General features: G+C 40.3%; 2 protein-coding genes across 12 annotated transcripts; both read right to left on the reverse strand.

Moving 5' to 3' along the window:
* Nucleotides 1–137: 137 nt before the first annotated feature.
* Nucleotides 138–6,259, reverse strand: LOC116267039 (arogenate dehydrogenase 2, chloroplastic-like). The gene is made up of 7 exons (XM_031648587.2): nt 5,847–6,259; nt 3,226–3,394; nt 2,575–2,742; nt 2,315–2,397; nt 1,293–1,362; nt 1,121–1,195; nt 138–687 (listed from the first exon to the last, which is right to left on the reverse strand). Exons 1-7 carry the CDS (start codon nt 6,242–6,244, stop codon nt 433–435), a joined length of 1,218 nt encoding a protein of 405 aa, XP_031504447.1. The 5' UTR covers nt 6,245–6,259; the 3' UTR covers nt 138–432.
* Nucleotides 6,260–10,906: 4,647 nt separating this feature from the next.
* Nucleotides 10,907–17,990, reverse strand: LOC116266775 (pentatricopeptide repeat-containing protein At5g12100, mitochondrial-like). 11 transcript variants are annotated; one of them, XM_050081199.1, is made up of 6 exons: nt 17,681–17,990; nt 17,449–17,479; nt 16,823–16,918; nt 13,176–16,609; nt 13,006–13,087; nt 10,907–11,249 (listed from the first exon to the last, which is right to left on the reverse strand). In XM_050081199.1, the coding sequence occupies exons 2-4, from the start codon at nt 17,473–17,475 to the stop codon at nt 14,150–14,152; spliced, it is 2,583 nt and encodes an 860-aa protein (XP_049937156.1). In that variant the 5' UTR covers nt 17,476–17,479; nt 17,681–17,990; the 3' UTR covers nt 10,907–11,249; nt 13,006–13,087; nt 13,176–14,149. The 11 variants fall into 11 exon arrangements, with proteins under 11 accessions (XP_049937156.1, XP_031503979.1, XP_049937157.1 ...); XM_031648119.2 differs by having other exon boundaries at nt 13,172–16,609; XM_050081200.1 differs by having other exon boundaries at nt 13,172–16,609; nt 17,387–17,479.
* Nucleotides 17,991–21,466: the final 3,476 nt, after the last annotated feature.

The following is a 21,466-nucleotide window of genomic DNA, read 5'->3' on the forward strand; positions in this document are numbered from 1 at the left end:
ATTCAAGCCGTCGTTCAGGCCAATTCTGACAACATTGCCGGTGAATCCTGTAATTATAATTCTCGACATGAACTCTTTAACAGATCCTTCTAAAAGTGAAATTGAAATGAACATTTCTGTTACCTTCTGCGGGAAGATAGTGTAAGCCTATGTTTCATTTATTTACTAATCATACACCAAATACCATGTGATACAACACAAGACCTACCAGATTATGTGGGATCCAATAAAAAGGAGGCCAAGCTAGTCCATGTACTAGCCTGCTGCAATTCTGTATACAAAAAACTTTTTATTGGAAAAAAGGAAAAGAAAAGAGCAGGGGAAGAAAAGGGAAGTGGAGAAAGCCAAGTTCAGAGCCCACCAACTGTTGCTGCCCCCAGAAACTTCACTGCAACTGGCTGGAATCTGGGCACCCTTACAACTGGGACTGTCCTATACTTGAACAACTTCAGCAGTATCTTTTGTTAGGCCAAGAAGCTCGCTTTTATCCTCAGCAGGCACAGCGAATGAAGACAGATCTTTCACTTCCTCGCTCTTCAGCAGGAAGTAAGGGGACTCCACGTCCCTGTTGCTGTTGGAGACTCCTTGGAATGGGACTCTCTCCACAATCTGCTTTCTCAGTATGTCGTGCAGCCTGCCAAAGAGCTTCTGTTTCACCGTCTCGAAGGCTCTGTCCAAGTTTTCAATCTGAAAAAAGGAAAAGAAAACAAAACGGAGCTTGCTACTTAGCCATAAGCAGGGGAAATGTAAAACCCATTTAGGAAAACCACATAAGGTAAACCTAACTTGTGGGGATAGTTCGTCCCTTTTTAGGTTCATGTGTTTAAAGAAAAGTGATTGAAGCCTGTCCAAAGTTAAGTGGGGTTGGCTTTAGCGCAGCCCATTTTCCAGCACTGCCTATAGGTCTTGATCTGATTAGTTACCTGACTGATTTTACCTAGTTAAAAATTTGCTCTGAGTGACAATAATTTGCAGTATGAGCAATACAGTCTTCTAGTCTCTTGAAAGTTTTCAGATGTTCTTCTAAATGTATGCAAGAGATGCTACTAGGATTGGCATCTATGGTCATCTAGAATACCAGATTGCAGGCAGATAATGTGAGGAACTGTCGAGAGCATACCTGCGCAGTCGCGTTAACATTGTACATGAAGAGCCCGTAGTATAGATCGAAGCTGTCACTAATTGTGTTCTCGGTCTGCATCGGAAAACAATCTCAAATGAGACCCACTGTTAAGCAGAAATTACTGCAGAATGGACAACCAAAGAAATCTGTTTGCCTCAAATTAGCCTACCAATTGGAGGAGGGTCTCATAGCCCTTGGTGTTGATGGGTGTTGATTCCAAGTTCAGATACGATAAGATCCTACACCAAGAAACGCTCTGTAAGTAGAATTCAGAGTCTCAGACATTCGACAGATTCATGATGAGTGCTGGACTAAGAAGCGGTGGCGTTTGAGCTTCAGTACGCATCATAATCACCGAAAGAAGGCGTTTCCTGCATTCTCTTTGCTGTAGCGAAAAGGCAGACTACAGCAATGAGCCCCTAGTAGACCTTTTTTGTAAGGACACCCGACACTTCGTTTTTCTGAACGCATTTTTTCGATTTAAGTTTCAAAAAAGGACCATCTTCTACATTTTCTTTAATAGGGAAAACCTTTTTTTGTAAAATGTGTCAATAAGGGCATTAAAATAAGCTTCTATTAACCTGATAATAGAAATATTAGCTAAAATAATTACTGCGTCAGTAATTAATCAATTTATATACGTCTTAGTAAAGTTCCAGTATGTACAAGAAAGCCAAAACAATGCAGATATCCTATTAGAGAGCAAATGGAACCATATCAAAGGGCATTATACGGAAAGAATAGGTATAATATTTTCAGAATGGGTTGTAATCAAATACATCTGCTGGAAAGGCCTTTTATTTTGGAATTTTCATGATGTGGGCATTTGAAAATAGCCAATCGTACACTGCGGGCTTGCAGGTGGACATATCCTGTTCAGAATATAACGACAATCTTTGCAGTTATTATGCAAAAAACTGGGATAGTCCGTCAAAGATTCACAAAATTACACATCTGCATTTTCTGCAGTGGCGTAGCCATAATTGGTGTGGGCAGTTGTTCACACCAGTTTTTTAGAAGTTTTTTATTTTTAAATAAAAATCTTAAATATTTATTCTTATATATATATATATATATATAAGTACCCCCACCATATGTGAATAGTTTTAAACAAGTGTTTCTCTAGCGAATTTTTCTGGCTCCGCTACTGATTTTCTGTCTACAACATCATAAAATGCATCAATGACATACCTTCCAATGGTATGAGTAATGAACTGGCTCCCAGCCGCATGACGATCATGCTCTTCACATGTCATCTCCACCATTCGGCAGCCCTGCGACGCGTGTAGGTCATAAATAAGTAAACGCTTCTAAGAGCTAGAATGACGACGCTAAGCGTAGTAAGACCAGTGTGATTATGTCCCTGACCTTGGTGTAGATTTTCACAACACAAAAGAAGAAGACAAATGAACAAACACATGAAACTATACAGAAGAAGGTAAAGGGCTTGCCTCTTGTTCGAAGATACGTAAGAATTGGTTGCATTTCTTGTCTTGAACACCATCTTCGGCGATTCGGACCTTGTCGTAGACAAAAGGAAGCCCTCCCCATCCATTTTTGCCACTCTCTGGCCCAAACATGGGATGAGTACAGAGGATACCAAACTCCTCTGGCAGCACCTGTTGACACGGAGATCACAACACAGATGATGATGATTGATGAACATGAACCGACACCAACCGCTCCTTGGTGCATGGTATATGCACCTTAGATCTATGATCTGGATTTCAATTTGGGATTCATGTTCCTACTACATAGAAAGACAAAGCAGTTTTGTTTCATATATAGTAGTGCTATTTTTTCTCGGGATCATATGGTTTAGTCTGATGACATTGTTTTGAAATTTTAAGCTGTTAGACAAGATACCGTGCTCCTATTGTCTCCCAAATGGAACCCACAAGCAACTTTTCTCTCCGACTTTTCTTATTGATCGATGCAGATAGCTGAGACTCTCTGGTTAATGCAGGGGACCAACAAATTGCTAGTGAGGTAGAAACAATACCATAACCAACTAGGCGTGACTGATATGAAAGCCAGATCTTTCGTGAGAAATCTTTCCAATGAAGTAAATTTGGAAGGAGAAAAGAGTCCTGGTCATGTACCTCCAGAAGGAGATTCCTGGGGAACTGCTTTACTGATAAAACGTCGGCAAAGACAGTCCCCCGTTGAAGTTTATGGATCGGGATGCTCCTGAGTACCGATTCCGTCGATAAGATCGACGTGCAGATGAAGATGATGTCCGGTTGCTCCTCGCAGAACGCATCGATGCTCCTGGAGAGAAACAAGAACCGCCGGATCAATTAACTGAATTCGAGAAGGCAATCGTCCAATGGATCTGATTAGTGTCAGGAAGAGCTTGGAGCGGATATGATTCGTACAGGAGCCAACTTACTCATGGAAAAAGACAATATAATCACATGAATATTAAATAATATTGTGATTTTTAAAATAGAAAAATATTTTTCCACCAACTTTATTCATAAAAGAATAAATTTATCATCTCGGTTCTTTTGCACCACAAGAATGGATCACAATTAAGTTGGAAAAGCACCAACAAGTGACTGGTTGTAATCACAACTGTGTGGGCCTGATGGGGTCGCACATTGACCAAGTGGCGTTCGAGCGCGTGCCCTGATAGCAGCATCATGTGCTTGGGGTGGCGCTGCACGTTGTCGAAAGCCACTGGCGCGTGGCTTTGACTGGCGCTCATTTATGAAACTGGCTAAAGTTTGGAAGTGTTCATTGTATCCAAGCTACGAGCCCTCAGCCATGAATCAAAACTCACAATTTACAATTTCTTTGAAGACTCTGATCCATAAAGACCATGATTCTACAAAATAAGATTCAATAAATACACATAAAAGTTGAACTCTTTGAGGACAATCAAGGTCACAAGTGACAAGCTGCGTCACAAGCATACGTGAAATAAATGACGAATTTAATCTAGTAAATTAAAAATTTGATTTCCATGGGGGCAAAAGGACCCAAGATTTTTCTTTACAAAGTTTTTTAATCCATAAAAATTAGCTTATACTTTGAAAATAATTAACTGAATTTTAAGAGAAAATAGTGTAAAAATATTTTGCAATATCCAAAATGATAAAATATTAAGAAAAAGGATGTCTACGTGTCAATGCTTACGTTGGCTTGTCCACGTGAAGCAAAAAATGCACGCATAGCGTAACCTGTGGCACGCATGGCAAGTCATTTGGTTTTGTTGGTGGATTAGAATTACTTATGATTTGACATTCATTTATAACAAGATCTCACTCTTGATCGTCCGTCTTACACCACTGGCATTGGGTTGTTCAAATAGACAAATATTCTGGTTATATTATGAAGATCCCCTACCTAGAAAGTAGAAAGCTCTTTCTTCTTAGCATTGTTGGCTATGAGGCCATTGCTTTTCTCTACGTCGAAAAAAAAAGAAAAAGAAATTAATTCTCAATTCTCACGCCAGCAAGAAGTACGCCGTGTGAACTTTTCTGCACTCTAAAAATCAAAGGTACGAAAAGTCCACACGCCTACCATCTAGCAATCATGTTCTTTGAGTTATTCAAAATGATTTGTGAGTTATTTTGCTAATAGCAACAAAATTTTTCAATAACAAAGTGGGGATCCCACAGCATAGCGAAACTTAAGATTAAAATGGTATAATACAAAGAAATTTGCCTACGATTGTTGTACACTACGATTAAAATGGTATAATACAAAAAAAAAAGTTTGTGAGTTATAGGATCTTCACATATTCAGATTCAAATTTGGAGTTGAACTATACCTGAATCTGATTATTTACACGGACAATCTAAATCTGACCCATATCAAACTTCTATTTTACATCCAAATTAGGCTTGGTTTCTCTATCTGATGTTTACTTTTTTTTTTCTCATATCTGACTTTTTTAAGGAAAATTTTGTTTGGATATCTGATCCAGATCCAATCCATTGACATGCTTAACGGTTCCTTCACTTTCATGACATGAGGGCATAAAATATGTTCTGATGAGTAGTATTATTAGATGCGGGGCAATTCAAATAGAATGTTATTAGTGTTTTTAATAAGTATTTTTGAAATATTACAAAGAAATTTATTATTTTTAATGAACTTTTCAACGTTTTTTCTTGAAAAAAAAGTTACCCATTTGCATCTGATTCAGTTGAACCAGTGAAATGACCTATTTACTGACATTTTTTTTGTAGAACGGTTTTCAGAGTAATGCATGTGAGAGACATTTCATTTTAGAGACTGCAGGCAACATTTTGTGAATGACAACCTCATCCCAAAATATTAATTTTACATAACAGTGAAAACTGATGCTGTAAAAACCAATCGACCGGTACTTTGAGAGCTATTGGTAAAAACGTTTACTCTTGAAGTGTCACGTTTTTTAACAGGACACGACTTGCCGCAATTTAATAACTTTAAAATTTACCATTATTAGGAAAATTTTATTTTTATTGATTTCTTTTTTGAGAATCTTTTCAACCTTGATTAAATTTTTCCGGTAAACTCTACAGAAAATCAAACCGAATGATGGCCAGAAACTAAAAGAACGAGTCACTCTCTCCAAAGTCCAGAAAACCTGTCATTCGGGATTGCGAGGCGGCTGCTGCTAAACGGTAAGCGTCAACAGTACTGTCGTTATTCTTCACGGTAGGTACCGAAATGCGAGAAGCAAGAGGCGAGGGAAGGAGAAAAGGAAAGGGAAAGGCGAGGGACTCACCGGATATACTGAATCCCGTTGTTCCGGCAGTACTCCGAGTAATCAGTGCGCGACGTCGCAATGACGGTGTGGCCGTATTTAGAGAGAGCTTTAGCCAAGAACTTCCCGAAGTTCCCGAACCCGACGATCCCGATCTTGAGGCCCGTAGCCTCCTGATTTCCTCCATCGGGCGGCGTTAATTCGCAGGAGCTCACATGCGCTACCTCCGCTAGTCGGCACTCCGTCAAGGGCCGCCGGACATTGAGGCCGTGCCTTGTGCCGGAAACGCCAGATGCCGAAGTGAGCCTCCTCTTTGTCTGGACGAGCGCCGGCGCCGGCTTCTGTGGGCGCCGGCGGGGCTCGTCAGCGATCGCGCGGAATCGAAGCGAGGACGACGTTGAGCACGAGGAGGCAGCCATTCTCTCCGATTCCGATTGTCGCGATGGGCGGTCCGGATCAGCTCTCGCAATTTAAAGGCCGGGCGTCATAGCAAATGACAAGGACACCCAAAACTTTTCTGGTATTTACCACGGTCGATTTTGTCTCTTTCTTTTATCCCTGGGATATTCTTCTCCCTACCCACGTGGTTTTCGTCCATGCTCTAAATCAGACTTTTAACTCGATACCGAAATTGCCCTCATATCTCAATATTTTTTTTTTGTAATAAATGTTGTGTTTTTTATTTTTAAAAATTTATTCTCTCCTCAATCAAGGATCGTTTGCAATATATATATTATAAAAGTTTATGAAATAAGTGGTCTAAACAAACATATTATCGTTGTAAGAAGTAAAATCAATTCAGTTTACGCATCAAAAGTTACCAAGTATGAAATTATTTTTGTGAATAATATTTTTACTTTTACAAATAGTTGTGCATGAATCACTTCACAAACTATCAATTAATAAAACCATTTGTACAAAACCAGGTTTTCTGAAAAATCATTTTCTCGCTGCGTCGTCCAAATGCTACCTTAGAGTTATTTTTGATAATTTGTATTGCACTTGTCACAAACATATGTGTGACGAATCGTCTCATATTAGCAAACTAGTTAATTAAGAAGGCATTTGAGGTACTAGAATTTTGATTTCGTAATCAAAATTCAACCTCAAACTGTAATTGGTATAAACAATTTTTTTTTTTTGGTTTGATAGTGTGAAATTTTGATTCCATAATTAAAGAAAACTTATTTGATGAGAATTTAGTCAATTAAAACTTTCATTTCTTGTGCTTCAAAGAGATGAAGAACTTCCACATTTTAGGGAGAGATCATGCTTCTAAAACTTTGGTTTTGAAACGAGCCTATAGTTTTGTAATCAAAAATTCTTTGTTTAATAACACAATTCCCATTTTTAAAGAATGAAAACAATAATTCTAAACTTTCATTCATTCCAAGGAATCAAACGCCCCTTATAAAACAAACGACGGTCTCTTTTGGTAATGAGTTACAACTTACAACTTGCAATGACGACGCTTTTGCGATCGCCATGATCAATATGTCGATTTCCACGTAAAACCAAGTGGTTGCTTTACATTGATGACAGATATGATAGAGTAGTTGATGTTTGGCTCGTTTGTTGAGTCGAGTCTAGTCGAGTTCGAGTTCTTGGAACTTGATTCATTTATGCTCGGTTCGGCTTGAATCTTAACTTTTAAGTAGATTCAAAACTGAGTTAATCTGTTCAATGCGCGAACCAGAAAACATGTTTTATGTAGCTCATTTAAACGAGCTTGGTCGAGCCGAAGCAAACATTTAAAATTTACAACACACGAGTCTATCAACTATTCTATGGACCTTGACTCGAGTTCAAACCAAGCTCGAACTCGATGTTTTATGTGTCGAGCCGAGCGCAGGTTCAGTCTTCAAATTAAAGGTCAGAAGTTCAATGCTTAATTGCGACGATGAGATACAATAATCTAAAGACGAGAATGGGTCGGGTTTGGGATCCAAGATTTTGTCCACTTTACCGAACCAGGTCCGATTTCGGTCCCGAATGGTATCCAATATTTGCAGTTAATGAGGAGGGCTGATCGGTAATTTCCTATTTCCAAGCAATTTACGAGAGAGGTGCTTTGGTTGTACGGACAACTGCGGCGATTTGGTACCAATTTTACGCGCGAGACACGGCTCTGACCGGCCGGTATTAATCTTAAAGGTTAAGGGTAATTTGGGTACTTTTGACGGTGGCTGACGTACCCACGAGTCCTGCGTGGGAGCCAAAGGAAACGCAAAATAAAATGACCGAAATACCCTTCAAATAAAATTTTAATAACTTTTTATAAGTTCTCATTTATGCATTTAAATATAACCATGGCAAATACATATATATCTCCCCAGTGAAAATTTTCATTCAAAATAAACAAAGCATTACAATTCAAATTTTTAGATCCAATAAAGTTTGGTATCTATATATACATGCAAATACAAACGCCCCGCTAATAAATATATCAAAATATCTTCCCCTGTCGGTTGGACGGAGCAGATTTGTGTGGCATCCAAATCTGACCCTTTTACCCTTGGATTTGTGTGGCGAATTGTGCCGTACCGGCACATGGACCAACAACGCAATCATTTGAATCGTATCGGACTCGAAGTTGTTTGTGGATCAGCTCGAATTAAATTTCTTTTTTTAAATGAACACAAACAACAAGAAAAATGAAAACATAAAATAATAATAATAATAGTAATAATAAAATATTACTCCGTGCCTCCACCGAATCGGACCCCGTATGGAGAAAAAGAAAAAAAAAAACTCATTCGATCCGATTCGGCGCTTAATTTTCACAAAGCGGTTCGCAGTGGCCGGTGGGTGAAACACGAACGTGTTTTTACCTTTGTTCCATGGGAAAAACGTTGAGGTGAAAGAGTTGGCTTGGCCGACCCAACAGTCCTACACCTGAAAAAAAAAATAGTCAGATTGGTTATTTGGACAGCCATGTGTTGCTCGTGGGGTGTGGTTTCGAGACTTGCAGCTGAATGCTTCCACTCAATTCCTTGTTTTTCAGGTGCTTTGTGCGTACTTCAATTTATGTATCGCTGCAGTACAAGTTGATGCCCTTGATACTTGAAATTGAGACGAACCACCTATGAGCCCTTACCCAACTCATTGTTCCAACCTCCTTGCCGGTGTTGTTTGCCAATAGAATGAGATGGACATCATCTAGAAATAAAACCTTAAAAGCATTAAGATATGTCTTTTAGGAGTGTCCAGTAAATAAACATTTTAACAATATTTATTTTTTTTTCTCTCTCCCTCTACTCTACCCACTTCTGTCATGCATTCTGCTAACTATTACATGGTATTAAGGTCAAATTAAACATTTGCTATCGAACACTACATGAAGAACATGTTTGACAACAATAACAAGTTGTTACTGTCGTGTGAATCTACCTCAAAGATTTGGATAGATTCATAAACCATAATAATAGAATCTACCATAACCTTTGGGGTATATTCATGGGACTGTAACAATGCTACTATTGTCAAATGGGCCCATAGGGCAGCATTTCAGGGACTAACAATTTCAATCAAGATTTAAATACCTTAAATTCATATCTAGTTAATGGATCATACATGTATAACTACTAATATTTTCACTATCTAGTGTTAAGTATCCTCGTTTCATTATCCGAGAAGAGAAATCTTGTTGCATCGTGGGAAAGCTCAAGCTGGGGAATGACAGAGTTATGACTTGATTCAAGACCTTAAGCTGAAACCCTCTATAAGGATATCAGTTCCCTGGTAAAGCAGATGAAAGGTGCATCCTGCCTCAGAGAACTAGAGCCAAATTGGCTACTAGTCTACGACATGCTGAGCAGACAGTACAAATGCTCCTAGAAAGCTTGTGACCACATGATGGGCACCAACTGGAAAACGTGTAGTATAGGAAGTGGTTAATATGCGGCAAAGTGACTTCATATGCACTCTGGGCGAGCAGGAGGTTAATAATCCACCCGTAGAAGAGGTCTAAAGGCCCTCCCATTTATTCTACCCTTGAAGTCATGGGTGGAGTATACACCCATCAAATAGAATGTTGTGATCCCACTGTTTACATTCTAGAGGAGCACATATGAGAATCCAACCGACTACACACTTTCTACTTGACTATTTGCCTGACCAACTGTGCTACGCCCCTTGGTGTGACCTCATCTGCGCTCACTGCTGCAAAATGGCAAATCTGTCACCCGAAATGCACAGATTAAAACAGATCATACATTACCAGCTCACATCATGTCACCTTGAATCTAAGGCCTGAAACATTGTGAGGAGCTCCATATGCACCAATGGTGGTTTAACAATATTTTAGAACACAAAATTCAAACTGACAATTGAACTTGTTCAGTGGGATCTCTTGGATTAAGTAAAAGGTCAAGTTTACACGGTCAAAATTTTCTGATCCTCTACCATACGCGCAACTTCCTCTACTCCCCACTAATCCCTTTATGCAGCCAAATGGGACCATATGGTAGCACAGAAATTCAGCTCTTTAATCTAAATAATAGAGTCGACGCTTTCAAAGGCTGTCTTAGATGTTTATCAAGTTGGGTTGCCATTGGGATCCAATGAAAAATTATTTACAGGAACAGACTGTCTTCAGGATATTTCATGCACGTGATTGTGGACTGAACATTCTGGTCGTCCGGAACCTAAACACAAGAAATTGAAGAAAAACAAGAAGCAGATCAACATCGATCAGATACAAAGAAGTTTCTGCCTCATCATCATGAAAAAAGAAACAATTTCTGTCCTAAACCAATGAGTTATAAACAAAAAGTGGGCCAAATACTCGGACAACATGTTAAGAAGGAAGGCGGTGCTTGGGTGTTCGCAGAATGGGTGCACAAAGTATCAAGGAGATAGAAAATCTAGAAAATAATTTACATGAAACCTCGTATTTTACCAGTTGCGAGCAATCCACCAAGAGTCAAATCAACTCTTAAACCTTCAGCTTTGAGATTCTTATATAGTCACAAAAACTTGCGCAGACATCTTTTCTACCAACTACTTTAGGGGCAGTTTGATGGATTGGAAACTGGAATTGAAAAAAAAATTCTGGAAATAAGATTCCTAGAACAAAGGAATGGAAAAATCTTTCTGATTCTCATTTTGATGTGTGTGATGACTGAAAAATAAATTTCCAGAAAAATTGTTTCTTAGTTTGATAATAAAGATAAAGAAACATATTTCCAGATTTACATAACATGAATTAATCTACATAACGTGCAATAGCAACAGAATACCATGCACATCAGGATTGGAATTGAACTCGTGAATTTTCTCTATTAGTTCTTCTTCTGATACATCGTCTGGTAGATCAACACCAAATGAGTTAATGCGAACCTCAGCACATGCTTTCTTCTTCACGCTAACATAGCTCTGTGAGTCTTTCCTGGTCCCAACAATGATAACAGCAAGTCCAGGCACCTAGAGAAAACAAGTATAGAAAATTTAGCTAACTGGAACAATGAAAAGCCCCAAACTTGGTGCTTAAAGTTTAACAGAAGAAGGATTTAATGGGCTCAAGTTATTGCAAAAGCAAGAAAGAAATAACAGAAGAAAAGAAGAAAAAATATATGAGGATGAACATGGTGGTAAGAAGCAAAATAAAAAAATCCAAGTTTCAAATGTATAAAGCAACTATCACTTTGACAGTGGAAAGTCTATTGTTGCAATTTACATACAAGGACAAATAAATGCATGACGCAGCAATTGTAAACAATATCCAACTTGGCGATCCTGAATACACCTTGAAAATGAACAATCAGCCAGAGTTCAGTCCAGAAGTCAATGTGCTCAACCTGCCAATGCAGATGATCGACAGGCACTAGAAGAATAGAAGATGATGCCTATGACTGTAAAAGTCTGAAAGGCATAAGAAGAAATAAAGAAAGAACAAGACAGTTTAGATATCTAAATCATAATAAGGGTTTTCAGTTCTCCTCATGTCATCAACTAACCAATGGTCAATTCCAGAATTAGTACAGGCATTCGAAAAGGATAACATAGATGGCATAAACGACTAAAATTTAGCATTTCACATCAATATCGGAGAAAACTATCAACCACCCCCCTCAAAATTTCTTGACCTTCCAATGCCATCTTGCCAAAATAGCAGCAGCATGAACTTGCAGCCCAGACTGTCCCATGAGCTAATATATTCATTTCACTGTTATAATGTGAACACGTCCCGTACAACCATAAACATCCTTATGCTTACACGACAGAATAGTTCAGTAGGGCACCACGATAAGTCAGATCACTGAACGGGGCTTGCAATTTATAACAATCAACAAATATCATGGTCCGAATCCAACAAATGAATGCCACCTCTTTTGCAATTTTCTGCCTACGAACTCCTCAAAAAAACAAATTGCGTCCAGATTAAATCATGGACAACTGTGCCGTCTTATGCCAAAATTTCAGAGTCCAGTAAACAAGGATGACTTCAGTGCTTCCCCTTCGAATTCCACAAGCATCTGAATCGCATACTCAATAAAAAATAAATCTATTATTCAGTAGGTCAACAGAACGCCTAATCAAAGATGGTCGGCAGTGCAAAGACAAAATCTAATGTCTGTGGGTCAACTAAAGCAGTGAGAAGGATGTAAGGTGAAGATGACTGTTCCTCACTTTGCCGTATTTCTGGGAGAAGTCTTGCATATAAAATTCATAAAGAAAAAGCAACCAGCTACAACAAACTAAAGCAGAGGAATGTGCCTTATGCTGTGTCGCAAGGTGCAGGTGAAGAAAAATTTCAAAATCTGGGCTACCATATTCGAAAAATGTAAAGTAAAAAACAAAGTACCAAAATCTACAAGAAAAGACCATAGCAGGATAGAAGCTTAGATTTTATACACGCAATTGTAATAAGGACATTGAAACCAGAAAATGTGTGCAGAACTGGTAGGAAACGCACAGTCAAAAACAGCAACCAAAAATCAAGTGCCAAACCCATCACAAAATTAGGCAAAACGGGTCACCAAGATCATTAATGAGGAAGGAAAATAACAATAGAGAAAAAGATGGAAGAGGAGGAGGATCAGTTCCAGGAACCAGCAAAGAAGAAGAACAACATCAAGGAAAAGCCGAAAAGGAGCAAGAGATAAACAAAATGAGAAAGACGCAGTCTACTGAGAGAGAGTTGTTGAAGAAACTTCTATTAGAAAAGGAAAACCCCCACCTGACTGTTTTTCAGCCCTTGCAACGAGTTTGACAATGTTTCCTGTGGCAACTCAAGCAGATCCACTGAGCGAGCAACAAGTCTGTGTTATGGCGGAAGACAGAGGAACGCAGAGTCAGCGGATCACCAGCAACAGAGAGAGAGAGAGAGAGAGAGAGAGGATTACCTACACAGCAGGAGAGTGAGAGGGCGAGAGAGACGACCAGGGGTTTGAGGCTGCGGTGGGGGTTGAGGCAGCAGCAGCGTGAGGCAGCGGCGGAGGACGAAGAGGGGAGCCTGACGCGAAGTGCCCTAACGGGCAGAAAAATAATTCCGGAAACATTTTTCCACCCCTCGTGGTGGAAAGAAATTTCCGGAAGAGCCTTCAACAGTTAGTTTTTCCTTCCCTAGTTTGATGGGAAGGAAATTTTTTAAAAATTTGAATTTTTTTCCTGTTAAACAGAGTATTTTTCATCCATCAAACGTGCCCTTAGGAACCCAAATGGCCTGGCTACCCATTGTTTCAATGACTGACACAAACCACAGAGGGAGAATGTCAAGATAAGCAGATCGAGTAAGCTCCCCACAAGAACAGCTTGTCAAGAATTCAGGATATGATGCTTAAACTGGGTAGCAGAAGTACAATCAAAGAGAGTCTACTGCTGTACCTGGGAAGCTCCAGACGGCGGATTCCTTCTACAACAATGAATTACATTTTGCAAGTATAACCATGATCTCACATTATGATATTAATCATCTGCCAATCTTCTGGCACTGACAATCTTGATGCATGCCATTTTAATGATTTCCATGTAATTCTGTTCATGTGTACAGTTAAAATTTTTCCTTCAGCCTATCCTCTTTCAACTATTCAACAATCATACAAGGAGCACGGGTCATGGATCCAATGGTGTTTGACCTTGTTGCATAAACTACTTTCAGCAGACTGTGCCTAAAGAAATCGAGTCTGAAGCATAAGCAATGTTCTGCTATCAAAATGAACAGGCAGGAGTCAAATATAACATGAGCTCAAGCTTAACAATGATGTCTAACTGTACACCAGGGAAGAACTCCAAAGTATACGGATCCGTGCATGGTTAGCAACAAAGCCTATGATGCTTCATCAGCAGATATATTAAAGAAGTAAACATTAATGCCAAGGCAGTTATCTCCCCCTTTTCTCTCTCATCTCGTTCAGAAGAAGCTCAGCTTCATGCACCTTGCCCTCCTTCCTAAGGCCAGTAATCAACTCGTCATATTTAGAGTCTGAAAGTTGGAAGCCCTCTGCAACCATTTCTGTTGCAACATGGTAAGCTCCAATGCAATTGCCCATCCTGCTGTGCCCATCAATAAGGGACACGTAAGGAAGACCACTTTTCAAGAGTCCTTTAGCTTTCATGTCTAGGAAGAGGTTGTCTGCTTCCTGCAATTTTCCTTCTCGGCAGAGCCTCATCAACTGGCTGGAGTAGGTCATCTCATTAGGACTTATTCCATCCTTTATCATGTCTACCTGCAAACTGGATGCCTTCTGAGTATCCCCAAATTTTGAGTGCACATGAATCATTAGATTGTAGATGATGAGATCAGGAGTCAAACCATCCACTAGCATTTGGCTGTATAACCTATCTGCTTCTACAATTTTGCCTTCTCTGACGAATTCATTAATGAGCCTATGATAGGTAACAATTGTAGGCTTAAGACTTGAGCTCGTGATATCTTCATATATCTGCAGGGCTTTCAATGTATCACCACGAGAACAGTATCCATCAATCAGCGAATTGAATGTGATCACATCTGGCGTTAGGCCTTCCTCTCTTATCCTGTTTACCAACTCCTCTGCTTCACAAGGTCTGTTTGCTTTGCAGAATCCATTGATTAGAGAATTGTATGTGACTATAGTGGGAGAAATTCCATTCTGTATTAACTCATCAAGAAATCGCAAAGCATCCTCCAGATTGCCTGATTTGCAGAAGCCATCAATGAGTGCATTGTAGACCTTTATGTTGGGAACATCACCTCTACCCGTCATTTCTCTAAGCACAATTTCAGCTTCGGAAAGCTTCCCATGCTTGCAGAGACAGTTGATAAGAGAACCGTAAGTTACTGCATTGAGTTTGAGTCCCTTGACCTTCATTTCTTCAAGAATTTCGAAGCACCTCTCGAACTGGCCGACCTTACCATGGCCATCTAACAAGATGTTGTACGTTACAACGTCTGGCGTCAAGCCCTTCTGCATCATTTCAGCGAACACCTTCTCTGCACTGGCTACTTTCTGCATTTTGCAGTACCCGTTCAACAAAGAGTTGTAGGTAATCCGAGATGCCTTGACGCCGTTTGCATCCATTTCCTCGACCACCAAAAGGGCAGCTTCCATGTTCTCTGCTCTGCAATATCCATCAACTATAGTGTTATACAAGACAGTGGTTGGAGCAACACCCTTCTGCATCAATCTCTTCAGGACGCTCTGTGCCTCAGTCATCTTCCCTGCCTTGCAAAGTCCATTAACCAGGACGCTGCAAGTATAGGCGCTAATCTGAATCCCCTTCTTCACTGTCCCCTCCAAGAGTTCCATCGATGCATCCAAATTACCACACCTAGAATGCCCATCAAACAGAATGCTGTAAGTGAAGCCGTCGGGAACTATACCATTGCTCTCCATCTCTCGCAGGAGCTCCTTCGTGTTTTCCATCATCCCCTTCCTACATAACCCATTCAGCAATGAATTGTATGTTACCAGATTGGGAGCCACGCCAGTAGCCAGCATCCGATCCCGCAAGCGAAACCCTTCCTCCAAATTGCCGCTCTTGCAGAGGCCATCGATCAGCGTGTTGAAGGTCACCTTGTTCGGGAAGACGCCCTTCACAATCATCTCGTCGAAACGATGTCGGGCTTCGTCAACCCTCTTGCTCTTGCACAAACCATCGATAATGACGTTGTAGGTGAAGACATCCGGCCGCCTTTGCCTCCTCTCAATCTGCTCCAGGAAATCCAATGCTTCATCCACCTTCCCCAACTTCATCAACGCCTGAATAGCCTTGTTGAATGTGAACACTTCTGGCAAGACCCCCATCCGGACTACATCGTGGAAGACCTCTACAGCTTCTTCATACATGTTGGTCGAAACAAGGGCCTCCAGGAATTTGTTGCAGGACAATAGTGAAGGCAAAACACCATTCTTCTGCATCAGCCGAAACGTCTCCCTGGCTTCTGCAATCATCTTGAGGTCGACGTAGACGATAACAAGCAGGTTGGCGAACGACCGGTGGAGGGAGGAGGCGCGGGAGACAGCGCTGAAGAGGTCAGCGGGGAAAGGAGCGGAGTTCTTGAAGAGAACCAGGGACCTCAGGATGGAGTAGGCAGAGTCTTGGTGGCCTTGCTCGAGGAGAGCACAAAGCTTCTTAACCTTCTGTTGATGGTGCTCTTCTAAGGACGGCAGCAGCGGTGCCACCGTTTCTTGCAGGCTGGGACAAGCCTCCGCTGCCAAACATCGGACGAAGGAGAATACGGGAGGGTGGGGAGAGCGAGAATGAGGATGCCGGAGAAGTTTTGCGAGAGAGATGGAGGCTGTCGCCATGGACTGGGCGTAAAAGCTTGAGCAGGCGATTTGCTTTTTCTTTATAGCGGACTGCAGAAATATACATGTTAGTTTGAAGGACATCTCGACTAGACAGGAGGAGAGAGGAAGGTAAGGAAATCCGGATTACAAGCTCCTTGAAACTCAAAGCATCTTCATGGTCCCCTTGAAAGAAGAAGCTCCAACCGAAGGATCACGAAGTTCCTTGAAACACAAAGTAAAGCCACTTAGCCAAAGGAGAGAGAGAGAGAGAGCGAGAGGTACCTGCTTTGCAAGTTTGTTACCAGTCCCACCATTGACAACATTGAAGGTAGGGGTGGGCAATACCATGGATTTGTTGCCAGCAAGCTTGGCAACGCCCTGCATTACAAGTCCCAGCAATAAGCTTCTGACGATAATACAACAATGAGAGGGCCAAGTCTACTAAAACAAATACAAAAAACAAACGGTGAAGCAAGCATGCAAGCAAGAAACCATTATCGGCATTCAAATAATACGTGATCCCCAAAGGCCAAAAATGTAATGACCAAGACTCGTGGTTCCCAACCTTACAAATGGGAAGTTTGACCTAGGTAGCAGTGGAGTCAGACTAAAGATGAGCCCCAAATCATGAAATCAGGTTCAGTTGCTAGTTCATAAATATGGTTTGCAACAGCTAGTAGGGTTCCAATAACCATTCAGAATTCTACATGTCAACTGATAAACAGTATCAGTCGATCCACCAAAACCAGAGAATTAACCTTACAAATGGTGGCTCGTAGTGGAAAGGGCGACAGACAGGTTAGCAACAAACCATTTCATTAACATATAAGCTGGGCCCAAACGAACCAGAATGGGTGAAAGTGACCAAAATTAGCTTCTATAGGGGGTTAAAAGGATCTTCAACACACCGGCCCCGGCTTTGCAGGCATTCGCATCAAGCTGAAATAGTTAACAGTAAAATTAAGCTTAGTACACATACCTAAAGTTGATAATGTCAAAAGTATAATGAGGAGTCATATAACTTTTTGCTTTCCAAACACCCAATGCGTGCCCGGCTTCTGTGTTTTTGTGCTTATGCGTTCTAGTAACACAGAGTGACAGACTAATCATCAGATTAATCCGTGCATTAAGACTGAGTACCTGTTTTCCGTCCGACCCAACCTTATCTGATGCTCTGCAACAACGAAGGTTCCGCCATCGACCGGAATCTCCTGCTTGCTCTCCTTCCTGCGCCGAAATCTTTAAAAACCCTCACGACCCTCTCTGTTACCATCTTTGTCCGTTGTTTTGGGAACCGGGGAGAAAGCTTGTTGGTAATATGCTTTCCCGCGGCTCCTGGGTGCCGTCGGCCGCCTGAATAACTGCTGTTTTTTTTTTCTTTTCTCGGAGAGAGAAGACACTCTCGACAAGATTCGAGAGTGGGGAGAGAAGCTGAGAGGAAAAAAAAAAAGAAAACTCCAGTGGAAGAGGGCTTCGACACCAGGGCTTCGAACATTACTTTTTAACCCTCAATTTTGCACCATTTTCACAAGCATGGTTAAACTTTAATATAATTAAACTGATGGACCTCGAGGTTCTTTTTTCATAAATCTAGTTTAAAGATTTGGACAAATTCATAAAATGCTACAATTAAGTGTGTTTGATTCTGCTTAAATTTAAACAAATTCATGAACACACACAAAAAGTTCCATTTATCAAAAGACCCCTAAGAAAAATTTTAATTCCCAATGCTTTTTTCTTTTCAATTGAACTGACATAACACGGAAAACCGCCGGTATAACTTGAAGGCCATTTCGTTATTTGGTATGGATATATAATATTTTTTTTATGCTGGTTTTATAGAGGAGGAATCTTCCATTTAGCCAACGGCCCAACAGGGCTATTTTCGTAAATTTCAACATGTTATGCACCATGGCTTATAACATCTTCCGGCTGGACCTTTTTTTTTTTTTGAACAAGAGGATAAATACATTTTCGATCAATTCAAAATTAAGGCCGATGAATATCAGATTTACATTTTGATTGCAGTTATAATATTTTTGACTTAAAATGACTATTTTTTACCTAAGCCTTCTTCAACCATATTCTTGCTTATATATATATATATATATATATATATATAAAATCCAAGACAGTCAAGTTAAATGGAACCAACTTTCACATCTGGAAGCAGAGGTTCCCAATTTTTGCCCCAAGTTTAGAAGGCTTAGAATATGTGACTAGTGGACTTGAACCCAGCTCAGGACACACAACTAGAGACCGCCTCTTAGCACCAAGTTCACAAGATATTGTACAGGCAGTCGCTCACACCCGCCCCAGACAATCTCCTTCTTTTCATGTTGATATTTTAAAAAATATGTTCATTTATATATAGTACTGCCCCTTAAAGTGTAAAAGTTTATATTTAGTGGCCCTTGAACAAAATTCCTGGCTCTGTCACTAATTAATAGACATGCACTGTTGTTGACAAAATGGGAATTCATTAACAAAATTGAGTGACGAGTATATGAATAAAATATTTTTGGAAAGGGCACTTTTTGTGTGTTGTTTAATGGAGTTATGCAAGGGTGAGCGTAGGCTTTTGTTACTTGGTGAATGGACCTCCTAATGTTGCTATTGAATATGAACCACTTGAAGATGCACAGTCCTAGTACTGCTATTAATTGTTCTAGTTTAAGAATACTTAGTTTCCATGAAGTGAACATAGGTTTGAGCACATGCATAGCAACCGAGTATTGATTCATGGTTATGCATTTGCAGGGATATAAGCCTGACCCCAAATCTCGAAGATCTGTTAGCAGATGTTAGAGACACAAGTTCTTCTGTGTCTTCTGCATTACACCCAGAAGCGGAATCTTCGACTCTTCATTCAATGTTTTGCATGCAAAGTTCAGGATATGAAAATTTTATAAGCAAAAGGTACACTTAGAAACCAGTCTTTCTAATATTCATCAGTTTGCATATTCTGCAGTGTTTGTTATTTTCTTGTGTTCATGACATGTTAGTTGTACCAAAAAATATGTTTGATATCAAGAAACTGAAGATGCAGTTAGCAAATGAAATTTGAGATAGCAGTTTGGGGAATTTCTATGTTGCATAGAATCTTAAACCTGTCCTAAGTGATCCATAGACCATCTCTTGCATTTAATTTACCTATGTAGTATCAACAGTGGGTTTTTTTTCCTTTCCCTTTCAAATGGTAGTGTGGAACACATGGAAAACCAAAGATCAAGTTATGCACAGTCCAACTAAACCAGAAAGGTAAGCTGCATCCGCAAACTAGAAGATTGATGGTTGGTGCAGGAGAAACATTGCACTTGATCATATGAATAACTATTTGGAGTCAATGTCACCTTATAAATACCAGAGAGTAGACCTTTTGGAGAAGAAAGATGTGTGTCCATAACTATATATACAGTCTCACAAACTGGAGCTGGGTAGATTCCTATTAGATTATGCCAATAGACAAGGCCAATTTATTCCACTATATTAGACTTGGAAGTCTTAATCCAACCCCTTAAAACTTTGAGGTCCTTCTACCTTCTTTTCTTATTTTTCCAGCAATTTATTCAGAACAGATGGGTAGTCTGTAGGTGGTGCACCTACTCGAGAACTTTTTTAACTGCAGGATTCAAAGGGCAGAAAAAAAAATTGGCCACTTTATTGCATGTGCGAGATACAGCATTCGATTGGCTATAACTGCACCTGCTTAATTACAGAACAACAGCAGAAAAATAATGGTGTGACAGTAAGCTTGCGTGCTCAAGAATTAAGGTATCCCCATATTTCTAAGCGGGGAGAAGCAAATTGCAGGTTTAAGTAGCAGGCTTATCATGAACCCATTCAAGGTGTGAGAGTTGACGTGATTTTTCCTCAATCCGAAACTTGAAGTACCATTTCTGTCTTAGTTGCTCCCAGATGAGATTATTCGCCATTAATTGATGTTGTACTTCATTAACACCCACTTGTTCTGCCAGATGTTTTGGTCACACCATGTTCGTTGAAGTATCATTGCCTTTGAGAGGTTTGTCAATGTTATAACAGAAAGACATGCTCGGGAGAGGTGCCAAATAGGAGAATCCCTCCATTGAGTCGCGGAAGAAATGAGTCGCAGGAAAATTTAACCACAGGCAGGCTCAAATGCATTTGTGGTCATCTTCAATATCGATGAAAGAACCCAAGTATATTCATAAGCAGTGGGAGAAGAAAGGGTAAGCAACTCTTCGGTAACGCACGCTTGTGAAGTTCAGATTAACGAGAACAAGTTCTGCAATTTGCCATCGACGTGAGTCCCTTGAGTGACTGAGTCCGCAGTTGAAGGCTCTCGGTTAAAAGTCAGTCGCTGGTTGGAGAGAGAGGGAGAGGAAGATGTTACCAAGAACTTGCAGTCTCAGTAAAGCCATAAATGATGATGGAATCTGAAATGTCGTCGGTGCTTTTCTAATGCACCAATTTGCAAGGCACAATAATGAAGGAATCACGACCACGATTATTGCGAACGACCCTTTTCTCCCAAGTGGACTTATCAACCCGCCAAGTCGGTGCAGACCACGCAAGCAACAAAATTATTGCATCACTAATATTCGTTTTACCTGGACAATTAAGACAAACTTCGAATAATGTCATTCCCCATCGTCGAAACACGATGCAAATGCAAGGGTAGCTTTATTTGGAAAATGAAAACAAAGGCTCTCCCTTTCCTTCTTATATAGTTATATGTATATATATAAAGAGAGAGAGGAGAGGGGAGGGAGGACAAGAACACATCCACCAGGCCTTCATAATGGCACCCCTAATCCAAAAATCAATACTCCTTGGATAGAATCATGAGGACATAACTACAACACACAACCAAACCTGTGAGAGAGAGAGAGAATGGTGACTATTAACCAAATTCATCTGTTGCAGATTGATGTTTGAGAGTAA

The sequence above is a fragment of the Nymphaea colorata genome, chromosome 13, assembly GCF_008831285.2.
Source record: "Nymphaea colorata isolate Beijing-Zhang1983 chromosome 13, ASM883128v2, whole genome shotgun sequence".
NCBI classification, from domain to species: Eukaryota; Viridiplantae; Streptophyta; class Magnoliopsida; order Nymphaeales; family Nymphaeaceae; genus Nymphaea; species Nymphaea colorata.